Genomic DNA, 26,161 nt, shown 5'->3' on the forward strand with positions numbered 1-26,161 from the left:
GGTGCTAGCAGTCAATTCAAACCAGAAGGCTCCTGCCATATGGTAACTCTCACCTGGCCCCCCTGCCCCTCACCACAGTAAAAACCCAGGCCAGTCTTCTTCCCTCACTCTCAGATCACTTCAGACCTGCTGGAGAGGAGTGCCTCTCCTCCCGGAGACCTCAGCTGAGTAACTAATAAACCTTTCATTCGCTCTTGCTATGTGTGTGGTATCATCTGCCATGACATCGGAACCAAACCTGGTGAGCGTCCTTCTGCCTGTATAGGTGACCATAATATGCTTTCAAAAAAATGGTAAATAAAAAAAAGACCCCCAAAATCCTGATGAATTTTTCACAGGATTCCTTTATGGAGTAAGCATCTTTAGTGGATTCAAAACAGGGTTTACAATTCAAACAGATTTCTCATAACTTACGCTGGTTCCTAATAGAAGCAGAGACGAGTCCAATATATTTTTTTATAAGAAGAAAGTATTCCAAACTCTTGAGTATGAGAGCAGTTGAGTTGCCTGACTGTCCCTGATGGTTATATGAGGGAGCTTTAAACCTGTTTTGGGCTATGGACAAAACAAGTACATATTCCCGAGTGAATAGGAATGAGCTCTTTCATATGGACTGTGATTTAACTTGTATTCTGTGGGAAGTTGGTTTATTAGAAGATGTGCAGATGGAAGGGGCTTTAAGGGAACATCTAGGCTACCCATTCTGACCTCAGTCTCCCCTTTAGCGTCCATGACCCTGTGGCTGATCACCTTCTGCTAGAATACCTTAGTGAAGTTAGTCCTTCTTTGGACAAATCTGATTTGTAGAGAAATCCTTCCTTCTATTGTTCTACCCTGAGTTCCTAGCTTTACTCATCATGGCCATCTAGGACAATCTGATATATATCTTCCTTGTATTCAGAAGCCCAGCTTTGATCTACTCAGTGTTTTGTTTGCTCACCTACACCCTCTCTTTTACCCAGAAATACCAACTGAAGACTGTAGAGACATGTCTATATCCACTCTCCCCACTAGCTAAAAGTATCACAAGAAAATCTAGACCAACTGACTAATTTCATTTTCACAATGATGAACTGTCCAGGTGTGCTCTCTACCTTTAATATTTGCGATGAGGGAAGGCCTGGTCTATACTGTTCAGTAACTGATGCTGTCATTTATGGTCTCGCTTCAACAGGCATGTTAAGTATATTCTGCACTGCTTTTGTTGGGAAGGAGAGCCCGTTTACTTGCTCCTGCTATAATATAAAGCCCCTTTCCAGGGACTATGCTCACAGAATCAGGCTGAATGTGCTTTGGGTTCTAAAGCACCCTATGTATAGCCCCATTGCCAAATAATCTTTATTACAGTGCTGTATTCGTAGGGTATCATTCTGCATCTGTGGAAACAGACCCTGGCGTATGCAAGGGGCCTTCCTGGCTGAGACAGGAGAGAGCTATCTTGGGGGCTGTCTGGTCCCTGGCTCTCTTCCAAGGGCAGGTTGAAGAACATGCAGGTAGGTTAGTCAAATTTCCTTTCACTACAATAAAAAGCGGAGCTGACATTGAATTGAATCATGGAGACCAGGTAGACTGTGGGTCCATCCAGAGGAGTTTTCACAGGTCAAAGGCTTCTGGTTTTATTACAGACCCTATCTTAACAGAAGAACCTGCTATCTGGTACAGGTGCTCTGCTGAATAATTTTTTTTTTTTAGAATAAGCCATAATTTGTTATTTTCTTAAATTTATTTGATTTCTCTATGGAGACATTCTGGAAGCTTACAGAAAATTCACCTTACAGCAACCATTTATTCTATGTGCTTCCCAGTGATCTAGTTAGAGAGAGGGAGCGCTTAATGAGAAAAGGCCTAAGAAACATTATTTGGATCTGAGGCCCATTCCCAAAACCCAGGAGCAAAAAAGACAATTTGTAAAGTACCATCTGGATGCAGACTGGAAGGAAGCCTGGGGCTATCCTGGCCTGTTGGAGATGCAGGGGGAGCATGGGAGGAGAGATGAAGAACCCCAAGAAATGAAGGTGGAATGGGATGCTGCAGAGAGACGAGATGTCCTGAATCTGGGCTTCAGGCCCCCATGACTCTTCTGGCTATAAAGACTGACGCCACACTCCTGCCTTCCAAATGTCCTTACTCACTTCTTCCTCTAGAATTGCCTTTTCCTAGATTTTATCTATTACAATTCTGTCCATTCTTCCAGGCTCATGGTAATGCTAGGTTAGAGGGTTTTGTGTACAATATAGACATTTTCAATTAAAAAAGATTTAAATCCCTGAGTTTGTAGCTTGGTATGACAAGATAAACCTTTCTGACCTGCTCTTACATATCCCTTGTACCATATTATATTCTATTTGTACCTCTTTTAAAGTTCTTGTCACATCTGGCCCTGATTAATTATCTTATTCCCCATATTATATATTTTATGTAAGTGCTGTATTTAACTCACTTTTGATTCCTCAAGTCAAACAAAAATGCCTGGTAAATGGAACCCATTTAATTGATATCTATTGTCAGAATCTCTGCAATTTTTGAATCACATCTTCAAGGTGCTCTTTAGAGCAAAATGTGTGTGTGTGTGTGTGTGTGTGTGTGTGTGTGTGTGTGTGTGTACATGTATATATGAGGTGTGTCCAGAAGAAAATCCAGCCATTGTTAATATAATAAGAATGGCTTGCATGAAACTGATGTAACCTGGCAGCCAAGAAGGGTGGACTGGAATGTGCACACATCAACAATGACAACTTTATTGTACTAGTCAGTGGGGACAGTAGATGCCTTTGAGCCAGCATGTCTACTGTGTGGCAGTACTGTGTGGCAGTTGCATTCAAAATGAGTGGGTAGAGCAATGAATTTGCATCAGATTCTGCATTAAGGTTGAATATTCCTCTATGGAAACTGTTCAGATGATTCAGAACAGAAGGCTGCAGTTATGGGCATTGGCAGCTTCATCATGACAACATGCTCGCTCATCCATCACATCTTGTGCAGTTTTTGGGCAAAACGCCAACTCACCCAGGTGACCTGCCCCTCTATAGCTCAGATTTGATGCTCTGAGAATTCTGGCTTTTCCCAAAACTAAAATCACTTTTGAAAAGGAGGAAAGAGATTTCAGACCACAGATGAGATTCAGGAAAAGACAATGGGGCAGCTGAGGTGATTGGGAGACTGCGTGAGGTCCCAAGGTGCTTCCGTGGAATGGGACTGAGGCATCGCTGTTCTACCTATAGTGTTTATTCTACCTTGTATTTTCTTCAATAAATATCTCTATTTTTCATAGTACATGGCTGGATACCTTCTGGAGAGACTATATATATAAAATTATGTATTATAATTATATAATACATATAATTATAATTATATAATACATATATTATAATTATATAATTATATGTTACATATAATTATATAAATTATATAAAAACAAAAGTTATTATATATTATACTTTTGTCTTTTTAAAAATTATTTTTAATTATAGTTCACATACAGCATATTAGTTTCAAGTGTACATTGTTTAACATTTATATACATTACAAAGTGATTACGACAGTAAGTTTAGGAACGATCTGTCACTGTACATAGTTATTGTGACATTATTGACTATGTTTTCTATGCTGTGCATTACATCTCTGTAACTTATTTTAAATTGGAAGCTTGTACTTCTTAATTCCCTTCCCCTGTTCTGCCCAATCTCCCACACTCCCTTCCTCTGACAACCATCAGTTCTTACTCTTTATTTATGAGCTTGTGATTCACTTTATTTTTTTTATTCCACATATAAGTGAAATCATATGGCACTTGTCTTTCTCTGTATGACATATTTAACTTAATATTCCATAGGTGCATCATGTTTTTGAAAATTGCAAGATTTTATTCTTCTTTATGGCTGAATAACATTCCATTGTATTTATGTACCACCTTTCTTTATCTATTTCTCTACCCATGGACACTTTTGTTGCTTCCATATCTTGGCTGTTGTAAATAATGCTGCAAGGAACACAGAGGTGCATATGTTTTTTCAAATTGTTTTTGTTTTCTTCAAATAAATACCTAGGTCATATGGTAGTTCTACTTTTAATTTTTCTAAGAATCTCCACACTATTTTCTATAATGCCTACACTAATTTACATTCCCACCAAGAGTGTACATTTTCCTTTTATCCGCATTCTCCCTAACACTTATTTTTTTTATCTCTTTGATAACATCTGTTCTGAATGGTGTGAGGTGATTTCTCATTGTGCTTTTTAAATTTGCATTTCCATGATGACTAATGATGCTGAATATCTTTCATGTGTCTGTTGGCCATTTGTATGTCTTCTTTGGAAAAATGTCTAGTCAGGTCCTCTGATCATTTTTAAATTGGATTGTTTATTTGTGGTTAAGTTGTATGAGTTCCTTAAATATTTTGGATATCTTTTTAACCTACATGTAGTTCAAACCCAAGACTTCAATAATTTCAGTAGTCTAATCCAGAGTAAAAGTTGCTATGTTCCATCTACCTCTTTTATTTCTAGTTCCTAGTAGGAAAAAAAAAGTATTGATAATAAAAAACTAGAGAGAAGGATAATTAGGTTGCACCAAAATTTAACAACAAATATTTCTATACCACATTTTAGGAACACTGAATAGCTCAACAGGTTATGAGTGAGTGGTCCTTATCCACATAAGCATTCTATGGAATTACATGTTGTTCCCAGTATACCTTGTAGTTTAACAGTGGGCTGGGTCCTGGACATTGACAAGGAAATAATCAACTGAAAATTGACCACAGTTGTTTTTTTAAAAATGTTTTCCACAATTTATATTCTAACCCTATAATTATGCCTTTTCAAGATTCCCAAAAGGATAAGAAGCCTGTAGTCTCTCTAGTAATTTATCCCAATGATAGTTACCATCAGCTGGACATCATTCCACATCTTAACTTTAATATCTGTTAAGTTAAATATCATGCACAGTTCTGTTTTTTCCTCCACTCTCAGTAGTGAGGCATAACAGATGTTTACCATTCCAAGTAAGGCAATCTTTCATATTTCGAAGACCAATTTATTTTACACATGTGCATATATGAGCATAGATAATAGTCATTAATAAAACTTTATTGATATATAACATAGCAAAATGTGCACAGCTTAGTGATTTATCAAAAAACAAACACTTGTGGGAACCACATCCAGGTCGAGAAAGAAAATATTGCCACACCCAAGAAGTCTGCCTTGTGCTCTCCTAATCACTACCTATCTTTCTCTTCCCAAGAGGAAACCACTTGGGAATCATGTGGTGCATATTACTTGCATATGACAGTCATGTCTTCTTTATCCATTTGTTCATTTTCATTGGTGGATGACTAGGTTGTTTCCATGTTGTAAATAATGTAAATAAATTGTATTGTGATATTTTAAATAATGAATAGAATACAGGGGTACATATATCTTTACACATTAGTGTTTTTATTTTTGGCAGGGGGCTGGTAAATAACCAGAAGAGGGATTGCTGGATCATGTGGTAGTTCTCTCTTAAGTTTTAAAGAAATTTCCTTAATGTTTTCCACAATGGCTGTACCAATTTACATTTCCACCAGCAGTGCATGAGTGTTTCCTTTTTTCCAAACATTACCAACATTTTTTATCTTTTATCTTTTTTATGACAGCCATTCTCAGTGTGTGGTGATATCTCATTGTGGTTTTTATGTGCATTTTCCTAATAATTAATAATGTTGAGCACTTCTTCATGTGTCCATTGGGCATCTGTATGTCTTTCTTGGAAATATGTCTATTTAGGTACTTGGCCCATTTTTAAAGTCAGATTGTTTGCTTTTTTGTTAGTTGTATAAGTTCTTGATATATTTTGGATATTAATCCCTTATTGGAAATATAATTTGCAAATGTCCCATTTGGTTGGTTGCCTTTTGGTTTTGTTGATGATTTCTTTTGCTATGCAGAAGGTTTTTAGGTTGATGTATTCCCATTTATTGTTTTTGCTTTTGTTTTCCTTGCCTTTTGAGTCAAGATCATAAAAACATCTCTGTGAGCAATGTCCGTTAGCTTAGTTCCTCTTTTCTACTATGTGTATTTATTGTTTTAGGTCTTATATTCAAGTCTTTAATCCATTTTTAGTTAATTTTTGTGTATGGTGTAAGATAATAGTCTAGTTACATTCTTTTGCATATGGCTGTAGTTTTTCTAGTAATTTAATTCTATTTTTAGATACACACAATTTTATACCATCCTTTGAAAACTTATAATCATTTTTATGTCATTTTCCCCCAAAACTACTTAATTGTTTAATGGCTAAATGATAATGTATTACACATGGCATTATGGCATGTATATAAAATTTAATGTACAAAATTTCACATATATATCCTTAATCATTTCTTATTAGACACTTAGGGTGTTTCCACCCCTATCTTACTATTATAAATGATAAAACAGACAAATTCAGATTTTATACATCTTATTACACTCTCTTAATATTTGCAAAAATCTTTTAAAAATCATATTTTCAAATGTATAATTTAGCAAATTGTTCTATTTTAATTTATTAAAATTCTCTTATGGAGTTTAATAATAAATGTGATTAAGTAAAAAAGCAGCCAATTAATAACTATAAATTTCTACATTTGTGAAGTTAGCTCATATTTTGTCATCTTTGACATTCCAATCAGGCATGTTTAAAATAATGCAGCGCAATGACCAGAATATCAATTAAATTCACCTTGAACTTTCTGTCCTGTTTTTGTTAGAATTGTGTGCCTATCCAATCACTGGGATGACCAAATCTGCAAAATAAAGGGCCAATAGGTGGAGAGGAAGAAAGACAGGGAAAAAGATCTCTTCAGTATCAGGATTTCCAAAATAACATTTGGATAATGGGATTGTTTCATTTCCTCATCATTTCTATGGCAACAACTCATAACATTTCCAAGCATACCTGTGCTGTGCTTTGACATACCTTAACTCATTTGTTTGATTTGCAGCCAGTTGTTCATCTCACTGTATTCACTGTTATTTGGCAAGATGACAGCCACCCTGAATCCTTCTTGATTTGACAATGCAATAAGCACATACTGGTGTTCCTGAGATGATCACTTATCCCAAGTCAGGTCAATGAGGGCCAAGAAGTATTCTTTCCATTTTACAACATCTTGTCTTTTTGTCCTGTTAGAAAGCAAACTCTTCCACTTGCCTGGTTTGTGGTGTTAAGATTCCAAAGCTTTGAGGTACCACAAAGTTTGCTTAATGCTGACACTAAGAAAGCAGAAACAAGGCTGGCAGACAGAGAGGGACCCCAAAAGCTGAAGATATCATTTGAGTCCCAAATCTAGCTGTGCCTGAAAATTGGGTACTCTAATCTTTTAATGTATGAGCCAATAAACACTTTCCTCTTTGTGTAAGCCAAGTTGAGTCAGACTTTTACTCACAATTGAAAAGTCCTAACTTCATGGGTCCTCTGATTTCCCACATAGCGCTTGTCTGAGTGCAATTTTAATAATTATTATTTAATGCCAGGCCCTCTTCCTGGACTGCGGTCTCCATGCAAGCAGGATTATTACATCATTTGTTCACAATGGCCCCCACTAAAGCCTAGAGCGGTTCTGACCCATGCTGGCACACCGTGGTACTGAGGGAGTAAACAATCCGAACTATACTTTTCTTAGCTATGTTCCCAAAGAGTTTAAGGAGCTGGTATTATGGAGTTAGTATTATGGAGTTATTTTTATGTGCATGAGAGCTGTCGGTTGTTTCAGAATGAAACCGCGACGTCTTTGTTTGCTGTGAGAACTCGGACAAACTCTCTCTTTGAGCCTCAGTTTGCTTACCAGGAAGAAGTGCTGACCTCAAGGCAGGCACCTGTAGATAGCCTCTTGGCAAGTGGAATTACTATCAGTAACCAGGTAAAACTAACCAGGTAACCAGAGGAGAAGAGGGAACATATATATAGTCAGTTGAAAGCCAAAGTGCTTGAGTGGACAAAAAGCAAAGACCAGGGCTGCATAACACTGACATTTTTATTAGAATTCATCTGTAACAAATGGAACTTGTGTCAGCAAAGAACTGATTTTCATACAGACTTCTTTCGCCACCAATGTAACGAAGTAAGAAAATAAAAAGCACGCCTTTCATTCTGTAAAACATTTACGCGTACTACTGATTAGAGGTAATTGTATTTTTTAACAAGCCATTTTACAAGTTAATTTTTTTAAATTTTTCAGTCTATGCATCCAAAACGAGAGCAAAGAACACAACTGTTATTATCTTTGTAGACACTCCAAGCTTGGATGGCAAAGCCACGTAACGGATGGATAGGATGGATCTGTAGCCTTCTGATCTCTGCTGGAGTATCAGGGCACCCATAAACCCAAAGGAAACCAACACCCAAAAAGGAAGAAGAAGAGGTAAGTAAAAATAAAAAGGAGGGACTAAAACAAAGCGGAACCAAAAATAAACAGGAAAGAAAAAAAATCTGTACATTACTGCAGAATTTTTCCCCTTCCTGTTTCTACATTGTGTTATTTACATACACACAAATGAATTTCTGAAGCAGTTTCTTACAGATGGGTTCAAGTAATAACATTATTGGGTGTAGAATCAATAGGGCAGTGCATAGTACAAAGGTATAGAAAGTGCAAAGTTCCCTAGAGGCCCTTCCCTCCCCTGGCTGTCCTCACCGTTGTCTAACCATGCAAATCATTTTTTAAAAAGAGCTAAAATAAAGTTCTGTACAAATCACTTTTTATATATTTTGATTTTTTACCATTGTAACTAATTACAAAATTATACATAACTACACATACATAGGTAAATAATAGCACCGTACTGGTTATGATGATGAAAATAACTGGAAACTTGAGAGTTTATGGTAATGGTAGATAAAGATGTTTACCTGGGAAAATAAAACTAGGATGGTTTGTACAGAAAAGCACAGAGTAGAATGCACATCAATGACAGTAGGGAGTTAGTTCTCGGAACAGCTCCTCAACAGTGGATATGTGGAATAGTCTCTGCCTTGTTCGTCTATGGTATGCATCCCATTCATTTTCTTCTTGTGATTATTTCCCTCTTTTCCTGTGCCAAATGGGCAGTTTCTGTCCCAGGGAGAGAAACTGCTCATTGGACAGTGGTTCTGGTGTGCAACACACCATCTGATTCTACATGTCCAACACGGCATGTTGGCAAAATGCAATGTCTGTCTAATGACCCCCTTTGTTTCGCTAAATGAAAAGTATAGCACTGAGTAATCTGGCACTTGGATAAATCACCAAAAGATACAAACTAAAAGAAAACAGACCCATATAGTGCACATTCTTCTCTGGTTCTGATGTAGGTTAGAGAGTCTCATTCTGAGGTAGCCTTCTAGATACTTTTTTTTAAAAAGTATTATACATTTTTTTCTTTTTTTTCTTCCTTTTTTATATTTTAATACAAAAGTGCTCATATATGATGCTTGCAAGTGTTTGGTCTCTTGGATTTCATCCTGTTAGTGATGGGAAAATGTAGAAAACAAAAAATCCTTGTATGCCAGACATTCAATGGAGCTAAAATTAAACCAAAATATTATACCCATATCAAAACTCTTTAAGAGTTCCTTGGACGTTTTGAAGATTCTTTAAAATTGTGTAAGATATGGCACACTCATGCCGTCATCCATGGCTTCCTATAGTAATAACAGTGGAAAGTTGGGGGGAGAGAGAGATATATACATTTTTTAAAATTCCCCTTTTAGAAAAATCCTAATGGAATAGCAAATATATTCCAAAGTTGTCAATGCTATGTGTGACTAAAATAAGTTTGGTGCAGTTTCTGAATGTTCCAGAGCAGATTTGGAAGGGATTATAAATAAAACCAGTAGCTTTTCCTGATGTGACAATTATAAAAGGAAGAAGGGCCCTGATTATCCAAGTGCTTTGGGCTGGTACAATCACTAACATCCCCGACTTGGTTGAAAACTAGGAATGCATATTATTCAAAGAGTTTTTGTACATGTGGTAAACAGATAATGCTTTAATAGGAAGAGTAACATATATGAACAACTAATGGAAATACAAACCAAAAGCTAAAAAGAAATGCTATTAAAATAGGCATCAATTATAAGGCACTCTAAATGCAAAACTAAAAGCAAAAGAAAACAAAGTACAGCACTTCCCAGGAATGCTGTATGCCACAAAATGTTTCTGACTGAACAGAGTAACATGAGTTTGGCTTTGCCCCTGTTACATATCTTAAATGCAAATTTCATAGCACATACTATAGACAATATACGATTGAATACACTGTTTTTTAAACAACTTGATAGCTGATATATTACAACATTCTCCCCTCCTAAAGGGATATGCACTGACCTTTCCCACATGCACACCTCTTAGATATTTAATAATTTTTTATTGCACTAGAGTTGTTAGAAATATTGACTTTGTTGGAAGCCTGGCTAACAAAATGGTATTTGTGAACGTGATTAGGTGGATGAGTGGGGGGGATATTGGGTAGGAAATTAGGGGGTGAGGTTTGACAATCACTGATGTGCATTCCTCATTTCCCTTAAAAAATTAAGATTTTGTGATATTAAGAAATATCAATGTAAAATTAATAACAAATTGAAAAAAGTTTACAATATTTTCTATCTTAAAAAATACAAATCATGGAAGAACTGAATGATAGCTATATCTATCATTTTGTGTGAACACACTGTCTATATATACATAGACACCCCTATAATATACGGATATATATGTATATATGTTAGCAGCAACTTTATACTTTGCGCCTCCCTGTTGATTCCAAAAACAAAATGAAGTTCTCTTTGATTATTTGAAAAAAAAAAAATGGGTACTTTCTTACCAACCAAAACCAAACAGAAGTGTAAAAGTAATATCTGATAAGACCAATACTGTAGATTAAGAGTATTGCACAAAAATGTGCAAATTTTCAAATTACTTGATATTTCTACAGCAAGATATTACAGATAACAGTTGTACAGCTTAAAAAAACCTACAATTTGGAAATAAAAATCGAAGAGTTATGTAACCTTTTTAAAATTCACTTTATCGAATGATAGATACATTTTGTTAAAAAAAAAGTTTACACAGTTAAAAATGAAGCACGGGTAAGCAGTATCTTACAATACTAAAAAACTAAATCAAAGACTTTCTTTTTAAACATTCCCCCCTTTATCCCCCTAAAATGTTATAATGAGCAATATGGTGGGAAGAGGTCATGTCGAAGCAGTTTGTTTTACCATGAGAAGCCACACCAGAAAACACCTTGCACTGAACTATAGCACTCGGCAATTTCTCCTCGTACCTAGCGAGCCATCCTGAACAAGATGCTGATTCTCTGTTGTGATTTCTTCTTCCCTTTATTTTGAATCTTTGAGGTATCTGTAAATAAAGTCCTCCAGATACCTCATTAGTCAGGATTCTCTTTATTATTTTCAGATTAGATTATTAAACTGATTTCTTGGTCCGCCTGGAAGGGTTTGTTTTTAGTTTGTTTTGTGTGTAATAGTCCCACTAAGTGGTTGTTACCTAGAAGTTAAGAAGGACTTCTCAAGTGCCCTGTATGGCTCAGAAGAGACTCCATGGGTATTGAAGGGCCTGTTGTAAAAATCCAAAATGGGTCAGGGGTTTCTACGTTGCATAGTGATCAAAGCTGCCCAGGTACTCAAGTGAGGCTCGATAGCAGAACTGATACTGATCCTGCGCAGGAAAGAGAAGGGGCTGTGAGCACATTTTAACACAAAAATGAAAATCAATATCAGAAAACAAAGTCGCATCATGATGAGGATGAAAATCACTGCTTTTGTCAATCAATTCAAGCCAATGGCCAATCGGTTTTAGTGGGCAAAGAATGGTCAGCTCCAGGGTGTGTTCATTAACTTCACTAATCAATTGGACTAAAATAGTCTCCTGATTCTAAGTGCAGCTCAAGTGTGAACCATTCTCCAAGCTGTATCATGTAATCACCACCAACTAAACGTGGGACCTCCTTGTGTGTCACAGCCTTCTGTTACTATTATCTGCTTATTTGTGATAATGTAGCTAATTCTCAGTTTGTGTATTTAAGAGAAGCTGAGGCAGACACACCCTGTCCTGAGGAAAATTTAGATGCATTTATCCTGTGGGCTATTGTCAACAGAATTTACATTAAAAAAACATCTTATCGGACAGTAGACCTTGCTGCCTCCAATCAGAATTCTGTGCACAGTCTTCTGATTTTCTCCTGCAAGTGAGGGAGGCAGCTGAAGGTATCTGGTGGGGAACGTGTAGGCACATAAAGCCATTTAGTCAATGCTCTGGACTTTAAGATTTTTCAGCTCCTGAAAATGGCAACACAAGACTGGCTGCCCACATAAAAAAATCCCTGTGCCATTTGACCTAATTCATTATGACTGCTAGCTGTCTGTTCTAAGAAGGCCACTCTAAAATGACATGGTATGAAATCTGTCCGTTTTCAGACAGGGAAGAACAGTCATACTGGAATATGTTGGGGCTTTGTTGGAGAGATGGAAAAATTATAATTTACACAGGAGAAAGGAGGAGAAAAAGTAGGATTTTCCTCATAAAAGAAACTTATTTTCAGTAGCCAATGGGGCTGAAAGTAGATAGTTTCTATTTTGCTTAAATGTGCATTTTTCTACAATAAAAATGGAAATGCAAAATAAATGGAGTTTGCTTTCTTATCTTGTCACAGTAAGTTGCTTGGCTAAGTGTTAAGGCTTTTTAAACGTCCAATTTCCCTCTGTTACCCCCAACACCCATTAAGTTTGTCAGGCTGACATAATGTTTTGAGTATTGCAAGCCAAATGCTTGCACTGTTTTGAAATCAAAGTCTGAAAGATATTGTGAGTGACGAATTTAGGAACACATATAAATTATAGAATTTGTTGGCCTTTTGTAAAACAGAAACACAGTCTATCACTCATGTTATCCTTAGAAATTAGTCAATGAGCCAGACTGGCTAAATCGCGGACTTAGAGCATTCTGAGAAATATGAGAATTTCCATGTTAATTACTTGGGGTGGGCTGAGTTCTCTAGGGCAACCCCAGGATCCAAATATTTAAAATAACCACTGTGAAGAAATGAAATATGGAGCGGTCGACATGTAACACCTTGGCTACAGGAAGAAAATGAAATAAAATGGGCTGAGAGTCTATTATAAACCGGGTGCTGTGATTTTATATATATTTACATGTAAATATATGTAACTTTTATAGGCCAAATGTGATTAATGACAATTTAATGTGGTTCAATAAAATATGTAATCGCACATAACTCTCAAAACGACTCTAAGGCACTGCTGCTGTCACTCTCATTTAAAGGGCAGATAAATGAGCTTCAACATATTGAACCATTTGATGCTTTTCCTACAATATTTGCCTATAGGTTGCCTCTGGTGTTGAGAGTCCCTGGACTGTAGGAAGTCCTGGCTAATAAAATCTATTATTTGGCTCCTGAAGATTTTTCTCACCTCTGTCTGTACCATGGCTGGCCGTTGTGTTCTTAACATTTTGACAGTCTGGAAGATATCTACAACTCCTTCATATCTCATTCTTTCCAAAACAATGCTTAGTGTTATGAAGACTCCAGTTCTTCCAACGCCCGCACTGTTGCACAAACAAAGACAATGTTACTGGATGAGATGCTCAGTCATGGCTGCATTTACTTGTAAGTGGACGTATGTCCACCAGCTGTTATAATACATCGTGTTTTTCCATAGCAACATTCTGAAAAACGTGCTGGGAGAATCCCAACGTGATTACTCCCGGAATACTGTGTCGTGGTAACATGTGAAAATGAATGTGGAGTAATTAGGATTAAGTCTTCTAAAACAAAATGACTATTCAACTGGGATCATATGCCTTTTTGGAAAGATCAAGAAAACACATTGTAAAATAAGTAAAAGGAAGAGTACATTATAGATTTACACTCTTCATACAGATCCTGAAATTGTAAGCCTTGCCTGCTTTGTATTTTTAAAATATGAAATAACTCAGATAAGGTGAGATAAACAGCATTGTCAAGTTTTATAGTGTATTATTTATTTTATACAATAGTCACTTAAAGTCTGTTCAGGATGTCCCATCACCAGAAATATAAATAAATAAAGTATATAGACGTTTCAAATTTATATATTTTTGATATGAGAAAAGAAATTCTTTAATGGTATTTTTGATATGGGATTATAATTGTCTTTATGAAGTGTCCATGAATGTCTTATATGTATGGATTGTGTAAGGCTTGTATTTTTCTGTCTTTTGAAACAAAACTTTAAAAAGATTCCAAGAGAGGTTTCTAACCTAAAAGAAAAAAAATGGTTAAGAGCCATTTAGCTCTACAGTTATCTATCATTTTTAAATGTCCAGGAGCTAAAACACCAGGATTCTTTTCACTACATTAGCAAGGTTTTGAGTTTCTATTTTCTTTGTTGTTTTAAGATAATTTCAGAATCTTCAGTGCAGCAAGAGAAGAAAATTAATTCATAGCTTTTGTGCTCTTAAGAAGTAGGAAAGCATCTGGAGGTTTAGGTAATGAGGAGAACAGTGAATAATCTGAAAAATCCGTACATTTCTGGATCCTAATTAAATGGCCTGTGTAACGCTTGGGTACAGGCTGCAGAAAATGGATGGGTTCATTTACTTAGGGATGTAGCTGACAGGCATATAAATAGTGTGTCCCTTTAGAAACTGAGTTTTCTAAAGGGTCCTAACAAATGCTAACTATAAAATCCATGGTTAGTCTTTACAAAATGTCTGAGGATGTCCAGAAGCCGTCAAGGCTCTCTGCTAAGATGGAGTAGATGACCTTGAAGGTCCCTTTCAACCTTGAAAGTCTGTCTTAATCCTGAGAGGCTATGATTTATGATCTTTTTGTTGAATGGTCTAGGTACTCTAGAGTCTTACTTATCTTGATTTAATTGCTCAAATGTAATAAAAATAGAGGCTTTTTGGCTTTCTACCAGATGTTTTCAGGAAAATAACAGATATTGGTCTTATGACTTCTGAATTATTGACTTTATCATGTTAGTTTAATAAGTTATAAATAAAAGGAGTAGTATTTTTAGGCTATTCCCAGATAAGAGAAAAATCACTGAAAGTCTTTAAGATATAATAGGGTATATGACTAATATGTCATAGCATTTATACAAATACTAAATGTATTTAAAGCATTTTGCAATGACAAGCAATGGGGAGTCTCTCTCTCTCACACACAACGTTATATATGTATGGGAATGGCTAAAGTTGAAAAAATGTATTTTATATATTCTTTTATTTGTATTGGAAAAGTCTAAACTAGCATTTGGGCAAATTATCTGGAAAATGAAGGCGACTATCCAGGTAATTTAAGCCCAATGTACATGATCCGCTTTGTCTCAGTGCGTGAGTCCCTGTGCCATTTTCTACATGTCCCTTGGTTGTCTAGAGAGAAGGGTTTTGGATAATTCAACCAAAACAAATGTTTTTAAGTATGGTCTCTTTATCATATACTGCACAATGCCTGGGAAACATACTGTGCTAGCAAGGCTCTCAGAAATCAGCTGAGAAAACTGAGGTTCAGAGAAGCTTTCCCAGTGTTGTAGAGCTACATGTTGGCAGAAGAGGAGCTACAACTCAGATATTTTGAACCCCGAGTCTGATATCTCTATGATTTTGAGACCCTGTCTTCCATGTCACTAGGAACTATAATTTAGTTTTTTCTTGAAGCAAAATCAATTTTTAAATAAACCTTCTCAAGATTTTGACTATAAAGAAATTAAAAACTGAAACTTCAAAAGCTGCTAGAATCCTAAAATATACTTGTTTAAATAAAAATAGGCGTGAATTCCCTTTGCTGGAAAATTTTTGCACAGAAACTTCCAAAAGTACTAAATTTATGGTGAATGACCTTTCTGAACCATTTACTTTCCATTTCTATTAACTTGAGTGACTTGAATTATAATATCCTGTGGAAACCATTAAAAATAATTAACTTGAAGGTGCTTCATTTTCTGATATAGCCACAATTTTCAAACAAATTACAATTTTAACTGAGGTACCATTCTAATCATTTATTGACTGGCAAGAATTAGTATTGTCATTAAAACTTTGTAACTATTTATGGCTTTCACAAGAAGACAAACACTGGAGCAAGATATTGAAAGATACTTATCAGTATAAGGGTATGAATGCAAAACAAGTCAGAAATAATTAACTGAACAAGTTATGATGAGGGGTTGTACCAACAATTCCTGTTAAGATGAAATAGGCCACAGAAACAGTTTGGTTCTTGGTTACAAGAGAGAAAATTTGGGATAAAAGTCTTCCTCTAGTTATTTTCCTTTTATGGAATGAAAGAGAAATGAGTCCTTTCTTTATGTTTTACAATATGTTTTTGAGAATAAAATTTCACTTACACAGATTCACTACAAGAACCTTGTACCAACAATAAATAGGCAAAATACATATTTTCATAGTTACCATCACATTAATCACAAATGGAAACTCATCATTTCTGATTCTTAACTCACCTGCAATGGACTGAAATGGGTCCATCTTGGCCAAACTGCTCTTTTGTTTTATGGACTTGGCCGATGAAGTCAATAAATCCTTCTCCAGACTTTGGCACGCCTTGCTCTGGCCAGTCAGTGAACTGGAACTGTCTCACTGTTCGGGACTGACCGTCCTTTAGGTAGAAAGCCATACACGGCCACAAAGGAGGATGCCAAGAGGATTCGGCCAGTGCACAGCCCACAACAGCAAGCATGATCGTTTTTCCAGAAAGAAAAACGAGAAAAAGGGGAAAAAGTTAGGAGCATATTTAACTAGAATCTTACACTCATGTGTCTCATCTGCTATGAACACTGTCTCCATTCACATATATTAACATTGTAAATTTTTTACTCTCACAATGCCCATTCACAAACCTCATATGGTAAAGAGTCATCTAGTTCCTGTATTATTACATATTTGAGACCCAAAGTTTGCCTTCAAAAGCAAGGAAGAATCTAAACACTCTATTTCAAAATTTCGGAATCGAGTAACTTTTTAATATTGGAAAGGGCATCCAGGCATGTCATCTAGAACACAGCATTTGCTATCAACACTTCACATCTGCTATGCTTGCTTATTTCTAGCATTGTCAAATGACAAATAGTGACATTGAAAAGATCTGACACAAATTAGGTAGCTGCTGCTAACCTGGATGGCCCATGTGTCTCAGATGCATTCAATGTCCAGACAATGGCAGGATACACAAACGTGCCACGTGACCGACTATGCTGTTGAGTAGGAAGTGAGGCATCCCTCAAGCAGATCAAAGAGATTATTAGCAAATAAATGCTCTATTCTCAAAAAGAACTCTTCTTGGCTGACTGCAGGAATTAAGGCGTCTATGGGGGTTTTACCTCAGACAAATCTAAACAGAAAGAAAACAAGCCAAATGCAAAAGAAGACTTTCTTTTCTACAGCGATTAGGCAAAATTGCTTTGACTTGAAGTATAAATTGTTTGAAAAGAAGATACTAAGGCATTTCTAATTCCTTCTGGAATTTTATAGCATTTTTGGAAGCACAACAAAAGCAGAAGGGGCCTTTTGCTTCCAGAAGCAGGAATAACAATACACCCTTCACCTTTCTACTCAAAATCAAAAGAGAGAGAGAGAGAGAGAGAGAGAGAGAGAGAAAATCCAAATTATAATGTTAGAGGACAGGTCCCATTTAAATAAGTCCTGTTCCTAATTAAAGCTTCAGCTTGTTTTATTCCTCCTTTTCATTTTAGTGTCACCTATGTTCCCAAGATTCTATGTAAGTATGATGGGGGACCCCCCAAAATCCCACGATTTATAAAAAATTGTGTATTTATTTTACATGTTTAAACTTCAGTCACCTTCAAAGTACTCTCCATTTGAAGCAATACATTTATTGAGACTTTTTTCCAATGCTCCAGTTTTTGAACGTGTCGATTTTGATGCACTTCAAGTGCTCCGCCGTATTTTGTCTCATCTCTTCCACATTGGCAAAATGGGTTTTTTTTTTTGAGGACATTTTTCATCCATGGAAACAAAGATGGCATTCCAGGACAGATTGGGTGAATAGGGAGGGCGGGACATGGGGGGTCATGTGTTTTTTGGTCAACAACTGCTGAACACTCAGCACAGTGAGGGCAGGTGTGCTCATAAATCACCTGTCATGAAATGGGTAAATGTGCTGAAAGATCTTAAAAAACAATTCACAGAAGCCAAATGCAGCCTCTCACAACAACGCCAGCTGGTATGCTGATACAGATGGGTTCCTAGAATGCTCACCTAGCTGAGGAAAAACTGTACTACAAAGGGCCCACCCTCCAGAAGATAATTTTGGGTTTTTTTTGGGTTCCCCTCCTGTATATGGAGACTCGGTCTTTCTCATTCATTCACACTGAGAAGAGGGGGTGCTCAACTAAAGATACGCAGCCATCAACCAGCCTGGTGGCTTCTACTGGAACAGCATATTTCTGACTGGCATCATTTGGGGATGGATATAAAACAGGAAGATCGCATCAACTTTGTGAGAACACTGATGAATATGGAAATAAATGCTTGGCCCCATAACTAACTTGGTTACCATGGAAGCATGAATTACTTCTCTCTGTTTCTGGAAAAGGTTTGAAAGGCACAGGAAGGGAAGCCAGAGGCTAATGCAGATTTGTCCTCTGAATGTCCTGGGGATTTCATTTCTGACCACAGTTGCTTTTACAGCAAGAAGAGGTCTTTAGCATAAACCTTACTCTTTGGAGGGGAGACCACCTGACTCCATTTATCTGGCACCTATTTAACAATATCGTATCCTCAGGTGCCAACCTGCTTTCTAAAGTGGGAAGTTGAGATTAGAAACACTCTAGGAGCACAAACAGCAAATGTTATGGCAGCTACAAAAATTATTCAATCACAGGGAGCCTTTAAAAAAAGAAATACATGAACAAGTTTCTGCTTCACTGTTTCTTTTGCGGATTGTGGTCAGATTTAATTTGAGCAAGTGAGGAGTGGTAAAGAAGGTGTCTCTGGCATTTACAGAGCCTGGCAACCACTCTTTATCATTAGAAATGGTTGCTGAGTTTGCTTAGAGTGCAAGTAACATTTTCACGCACATACCTTGCTTCAAATTCTGAAGGGACATTACTTTTTTTTAAACCATGGGGTGGGTCACCAAGGCATTCTTACTCGGGCAACTCAAAAAAGAGACCTAGGAACTGCATGGCTGCCTCATGTACATTCACTTTCAGGGTAGTTAAGACTTCAGATGTTCTGCCATTAACAGGTCTGTCACCTGGGCCAACCAGCCTGCTAACCAATTTCTCTTTCACTTTAGGTCAACAGCCAGGGCCTTGGCTTTGGGGATTAGCAGACAATTTCTAAATATAAGGATTGCTTGAGAAAGCAGCTTTCTAGAAAGAACAATGGATCAAGTAAATAGTTTTACACTGGAGTTTGACTCAACCCACCCACTGTGACAGCTCCAAAAACAAAGCAGGATGTGGGACTGACTCCCCTCTCTCCTAAAATGTATTTGTAATCACGGTTTGAGAGTGGCCGAAGGCAAGGATATTAACGTTTATGCACAGACAGTTTACATCAGAGATGAACCTTGGACTCAGCAATCTAGACAAGAAATGCAGAATGAAAATTAGCCAACAAGGGTCGGGGGTGCACAGCTCTCACAGACAGACACATTAGCACACCAAGGAATAAACCATGCCAGCAATCAAATTAGAACGTTGGAAAGCTTGTCAGAGTTTTCTAAAAAACTGCCATTTGCTCTGCAGTTTTAAAATCATACCAAATTAACCTCCAAGCCCACATGACCTAAAGGGCTTTGCAAAACAACAACATATTTACAGCCTCAAGTAATGAAGAAGTCAAGAAAGTTCCAAAGAGAATGAACTGAGAAGGTGAATGTAAGCACAGCCAACCAATTGGTAAATGCTTCCCAGCATACACGCGCACCAAATGCAAATCCCAAAGTTGAGCTGCCAGATGTTACATTTGAAAAGAAGCCAAAATGGGTCTGTGAGAACAGTTGCCAGATAGAAGAAAAGTTACTCTTACCTTTAAAAAAAAAATCACTCAGTCCTCTAGGATGAGTGATTTCTTTCCACTTTGGGAATATGGTCACTGGCAAATGGTTCTCCCAGAGGGGCATTTCAGAGGGACTCCTTTTCAGCTAACAGTTAAGAGCATAAGACTGTGCCAACTTACCCTGGCATCTGTGACCTTGAATTCTCTTAGGATATACTGCGGCATGTTGTACTCAGCCATGGGATCGACTACAAAGTACTGGTATCTTGCAGATCGTTCTGCTGGCCAGTATTGGTGGCATTTCTCCTGAAAGGAGAGAAGATTAATATTAAGTATACAAAAATGCAAATAACGTTATGTCTATCATCTAGTTATCTATATTTGTTTCTCTCGTTAATGCAATTTCAGAAGTCAAGCCCATTCCAATTGCATGTGATCCATTTCTTTTTTTTTTTTTTTGAATACATAAGTTTCCTGATGATAGGGAAATTCTGTGGTTCAATTCTTGCCCACAGTATCAAGCATGGTATCTGGAATATATTAGGAGCTAATACACATCCATCAAATTGAATACTTGGATAGAGGAAGCATCTTCATACCTATAAGTTATCCAAATAATTACATCAGTCCATGGACATAAGGCTGGTCAATCATGTATTGCACTACCTAGTAGACTTGCACCACTGTGTTTTAGAATGGAGAGAACCATCAAGTGTGTATGCAGAAAGAAACCTCTGAATTGATCTGGTCCAGTCTCCCGTGTCAGCTGAGGAAACTGGAGTCCAGGAAGTTTTAATGACTTGGCTTAGACTCACAGAGTCAAAGACCAAATCAATACAGTCAAGTTAGTTTCCTAGTTTTGTTTTTTCTTTCTTTTTTTCTCTCTGTGGGCCCTAAAAGCTGGGTTTTAGATACGTCTCTACCATTTAATTTATACGAAGAAAAGAGAGAGACAATATCCCAAGCAAATGTGGCAAAATGCTTGCTTGCATCTATTGAATGTAAGTGGGAAGTCCTTATGTGTCTCGGACACTGTTTTATGTATATTTTCTGAATAATCATTTTTTAAAAGTAAATCTGAGATTACCTCAGAAAACTATGTAACTTCCCAACACTTTATTCAGTGGTGGGTGGATGGTGAGCAAGTAAGAATTTGCCTCAGGGATGAAAGAAAGTTATGCTCCTTCCTACAGAGAAATGATGGCACATTTGCTCAAGGAACTTCAGCTTGTCCAGCGTGAAAGGAAATAAGAATATGCTGAAAGTCAGGACATAAGTTAAACAGATGTATCTGCTTTCTTAGGTGTCTCTATGGCTGTATTTCACTGAAAACAAAATACCAGATCTTTCTTCAAAACACACACACAAAAGAACTTGATGCAGCTTTGTAAGTGAAAAACCGACCCAGAATAATGAATGGCCCAAATGTTTCTGGAATATTCCGAATTTTAAAGAAGTGGTACCGGCACCTGAGTGACTAAAATGAAAATTTCATTTCTCTATGAAGTCTTATGTGGAGACACTCACTCTGCCCATCTCACGCAGCTTGGTGAGCATCACAACGATGGTGGAATTGTGTTCCCAGAGCATCCGCCAGAAGTCTTCAGTGGTCTCTGCCAAGGGCCCCTGAGTAGCGATATAGGCTTTCTGTTGTCTGGATTACAGGGAATGAAAACAGCATGTCAAGGAAATCAGAGAACATGCAAAAGTTCACATTCGCTATGTAAACATCAAACCCAGTAATAGAAACTGAAAATATATTATTAATGCAATTGCCGTGCATTTCTGTTAAGATTATGCAATCAAATAAGAACACTTAATGCACATTGGGGACTTTGCAAAAGAAATTGCTTTGGTAATATTATGATGTATGTCTATCATTATTTAAATTTTAGTGCAATGCTAATACTCAGTTTCATGTGTTATACCAATCATTTAAGAAATAGTTGTGCAGCATCGTTTTGAAGATATGACTCTTACATAATCTATTAAATTTATGAAATATGGTGCAAAAGGGCTTTTTTTAATTAACTCCTTCCATATCCAAATGACTTCTAAAGAGGCAGGAGGCCAGAGTAAAAACTTCATGACTGCTTTCTCTTACTCCTATTCAAAATACTAAAGAACAAATATCAAGGGACTGAATGCTGACCTATGCAGGAAGAAAATGCTTTGAATGGAGATGAAATTCATTCTGGCTATGAAACTAGGGCACATGTAAATATCAAGGCTTTGGGCTGTCAGGGGAACAAAAGAATATACCTGTATCCATCAATAAAACTGGCATTGATGTAATCAGATCCTTCTACTCCTCGGATAGGCTGCAGGCATACCCTTGTGGATTCATATGGCATAATATTAACAAGGCGATTTTTGAATTTATTACACGGAAGATTGGCACTGATGAATCTTGAGGTGTGAGCTTTAGAGCTGGCTAGACGCTGTTGAATAGATAAAAGGAAAAATCCAACAAAGATAATTTTAGCCTACGGTTTGAACGCAACATACCAAGATTTCCTCTTTAGACATAAAACTTTTGTTTACTTTAAAGCAAATGACTCTTCAAACTGCACTGCTTTTCACTTCTACCTAGTAGCCTACTAAATTTTTAAAGATTTTCCAAGAGTATGATCTCTCAGTTTAAATTAGAGCACATAGAGCACAAGGTATTATTAGGGAGCATGGGATAGAAAAGAAAAAGAGGAAGAAACTTTACTATAGTCAGACACCTGAGGCAAAGGCCAAGTCAATCTTGTAACCTGACAAATTTGGAAGGTTAAGAAAATGAAGCCACCACTCGTAGACAATCCCACCATGACTTGCTCCTGAATGACCACATCACATCCAACACATACCTTAAATTCGAGCTCCATTCCTGTGACATTCTCTCCTGTTTCTATTTGTGTCAGCTTCTGAATGTAGGCATACAAGTTTCTAGCTGGCACTTCGGTATTTCCACAAGTCACTGCTTCTAACAGTGCATCGTGGATAAAGATGTATTGGTCTTCTGTTTGAACCATATAATTCCTCTGGGCTCTCATTAAAGTTACATGGCCATAAATATCTACAGTTTTTTCATGCTTTATTCTCTCTAACATGGCATCTATTACAATGAAACAACCCGTCCGGCCAACTCCCGCACTAAAAGAGAAACAAAAAGAAAAGTGTAAATAAATCTATCAGGAAACTAACATATAATAAAGTTATTTTCACTATTCTTAGTTACTAGGTTTTAAACCCATTAATTCTACTCAAATGGCTATTGTGATGATTTGGGGGCACTCTAAGGTCAAAAATATTATCAAGTCACCGTAACCAGTGGGTAAGGAATAATATACCAAGTGAAATTAGTTTGGTTTCAACATGTAAAAATATTCAATCCATAATTACTATACTTTTTTTTTGAGTTTTTTTTTTTTTTTTTAGAGAGGGTAAGGGAGGGAAAAAGAGAGGGAAACATCAGTATGTGGCTGCCTCTCGTGCGCCCCCTACTGGGGACCTGGCCTGTAACCCAGGCATGTGCCCTAGCCTGGGAATCAAACTGGCAACCCTTTAGTTCACAGGCTGGCACTTAATCCACTGAGCCACACTAGCCAGGGCTAATTACTATACTCATTGATCACATAATACACATGACACTATTATGAAACCATTATGAGAAACAAACACACACATTTAGGCTGTTTATATTAGAAATATTTTTTAAATGGTCAAGGTCTATATTGGCTGTATATTTTTGCAAACCACCTTAGTCTACTTAAGTTTAATTTACAAAAACTAAAAACCTAGTAAATCACTTGACGTGAAATATTTCATATTGTAGGAACCAGCACAAGGAACTTCTAAAACCAACCTAGTTAAGAAGTATATAATTAAAATAGTAAAATGTTGCACACTAAAAATAGTATAGGGTATTCTCAGTGGAAAAAAATTCTTAATAAAAAGCAATTGCTAGAGAGTGTGGGCGTGTTCCTACCTTTCACTCCCTTTTTTTTAAGAGTTGAATATATTTTGAAATTCCAGGTAAAATTCAAGTATTCTCTGTGGGAAAATAAAAGCCTTACCCTGTGTCTGAAGAAGGTCTGAGCCAGTTTTTAAACTCCATCACTTCCAGACTTATGGGTTATTTTTCAGTTGGTAGAAATCAATTCAAAGAGAAGGCGGTAAAAGGGTCAACAAAGCACAAAGACAAGATCTACCATTCCAAGGAGACGATCTAATTTACTGCATTGGATCACAGAGTCAGGTAGTTGAAACTTTGGAATTTCCTCCAGTGTTGAAAAAAATACTATCAAAATAACACATCTATTTCTTAAATCTCTAGGTAAGCCTTGTTTGTCTCTTATTTTATCAAATCCTTTAGGAGGAGGCTGTTTATGTGTCAAGTAGGGTTGAACCCCAAATTCTTGGTCATGGATGTTTACCTGGCTGGGAAACATGTAAACAACAGGTATAGGTGTATGTCACCACTTAAGACACCAAGCAACAGACAGCCTCCTTCACGTGGTCCATGTCATTGCCCCTGTCTTTGTGTATCTATGTATTCATTTATTTGTCCACCTGTCCATCTCTTCATTCAGTGAACAGTGAAGTACTTAAGGGTACAACATTACCCTTATTAAATAACTTAAGGATACAATATTAAAGATTACTTAGGTCCTACCTAAGAGATCTCAGAGTCTACCATGAAGAAAATACTTTATATAACTATTTATAATACAAGAAAAAAAGATACGCTATTTTTGGGGATGATGTGGCATTTGCACCAAGACTTGATAAACAGAAGGCTCAGTGAACTGAGGAGGGTGGGACAGCAAAGGAGAAGGAATGACTTTTGCAATCATATCGCTGGCTCTCTGGGAGCCATATGCGAAACTCTATGGACCTAGTGAGCCACCTGTGCAAGGAATGTATAAGACTCCAAATGAATGAGTTTGATGAGCACAAGGGGGTTTGAATTCAACTTAAATGGCAGTTTAGTGTCAAGTAGCTGCATGGTGGTAAGTGAGCATTTTGCAAAAAGTAATACCTTTATTTAACTACTGAGCAGTATAGATCAAATCCAGCTTCCACATAGGAGCCCTGATGTTTGCAGTTGAGGTTACGTGGGAATATGATATAACCACTATTTTAAAAATTGCTTACATCATTTTATGCCCTGTCACGAACAAAAAATAACTCACTAATCAGAGAGCCTCTGGATACTGATTCTCAGACTTCATTCAAGGTTTAAACCACAACATGACATAACATTGAGATGGAATGTAAAAGACTTCTGGGACACAGAGTCTGAGAAATGAGAGGACATTTCTTAGCACAAACAGAAACCTGATGCACTGAGAACCACAAAGTCCCATTTTATTTAATTTGTTCTACCATGTAAACCTGTGAAATGGTAAATTTTTCCTAACACTCCCTGTTCTGATAATCTCTACCCTTCCATCCCCTGCCTCACAGGCAGGGTTCATCATCCTGTGTTCTAGAGCCCTTGGTGTCTTAAATAACACTCTGTACTACAATCCCAGTAACAATGAATTATTCATTAGTCCGGTAGGGCCATCCTCCATACATAATGGAGCATCTCTTGAGAGCAGGAACAGCATTTCTGATCTTTGTGTGCCCTGCACCAAGCATGCAGTCAGCGTTCAGCAATGCAGGAGGTAAGCGAATGAAAGAGTGATTGGCATGGGAGGCTTCCTGTAATGAGCAGCCCATCCAGATTCAGTCAGCCTGCTGAGGAGGACGCAGGGCTGGAGAGCCGGGGAAAGAAATCCTGCATTTGACCAAGGTTCCGAACTATGCAGGAACGCCTGCAGATCGCTCCACAGTCCCTTGGTAAGCAACAGGGAGACAGGAAAACCTTCTGAGTCATCTTCATGTCTTGATCTCTTGATATACCATTGCATCGCCATTAAAAGAAACTGAGTAAGAATTAACCTAGAAAAGGGAGTCAGCCCCCTGTTTGGCAGGTTTTAAGACTATGAATAGTATCTTTTCTTTTCTCTTTTCTTTTCTCCTGCTGTCTTTCCTCATCCTCATTGTGCACTGCTTCTAAACGGACACAGCTTCATGCAATTCTTCCAAGTGGAAACCACAGAGTAAGCCTTATCATTGAGCCTTATATGTCAAATCAATTTAGATAATGG

General features: G+C 37.2%; 1 protein-coding gene across 16 annotated transcripts in view; it reads right to left on the minus strand.

The window, feature by feature from the left end:
* Window positions 1-10,722: 10,722 nt before the first annotated feature.
* The window catches only part of PTPRD (protein tyrosine phosphatase receptor type D), a 512,308-nt gene continuing 496,869 nt past the window's right edge, over window positions 10,723-26,161 (minus strand). For all 16 annotated transcript variants that reach the window (XM_054583148.1, XM_054583147.1, XM_054583146.1 and 13 more), the window contains 7 exons: window positions 22,871-23,156; window positions 22,278-22,456; window positions 21,543-21,669; window positions 20,196-20,321; window positions 16,493-16,647; window positions 13,457-13,592; window positions 10,723-11,684 (listed from right to left, as the gene is read on the minus strand). In XM_054583148.1, the coding sequence (XP_054439123.1) occupies window positions 11,616-11,684; window positions 13,457-13,592; window positions 16,493-16,647; window positions 20,196-20,321; window positions 21,543-21,669; window positions 22,278-22,456; window positions 22,871-23,156 (1,078 nt within the window). In that variant the 3' untranslated portion in view covers window positions 10,723-11,615. The remainder of the gene's footprint in view (window positions 11,685-13,456; window positions 13,593-16,492; window positions 16,648-20,195; window positions 20,322-21,542; window positions 21,670-22,277; window positions 22,457-22,870; window positions 23,157-26,161) is intronic.

The sequence above is a fragment of the Pteronotus mesoamericanus genome, unplaced genomic scaffold (assembly GCF_021234165.1).
Source record: "Pteronotus mesoamericanus isolate MK-2021 breed Mesoamerican mustached bat unplaced genomic scaffold, CSHL_Meso_final contig_73, whole genome shotgun sequence".
Lineage (NCBI taxonomy): Eukaryota > Metazoa > Chordata > Mammalia > Chiroptera > Mormoopidae > Pteronotus > Pteronotus mesoamericanus.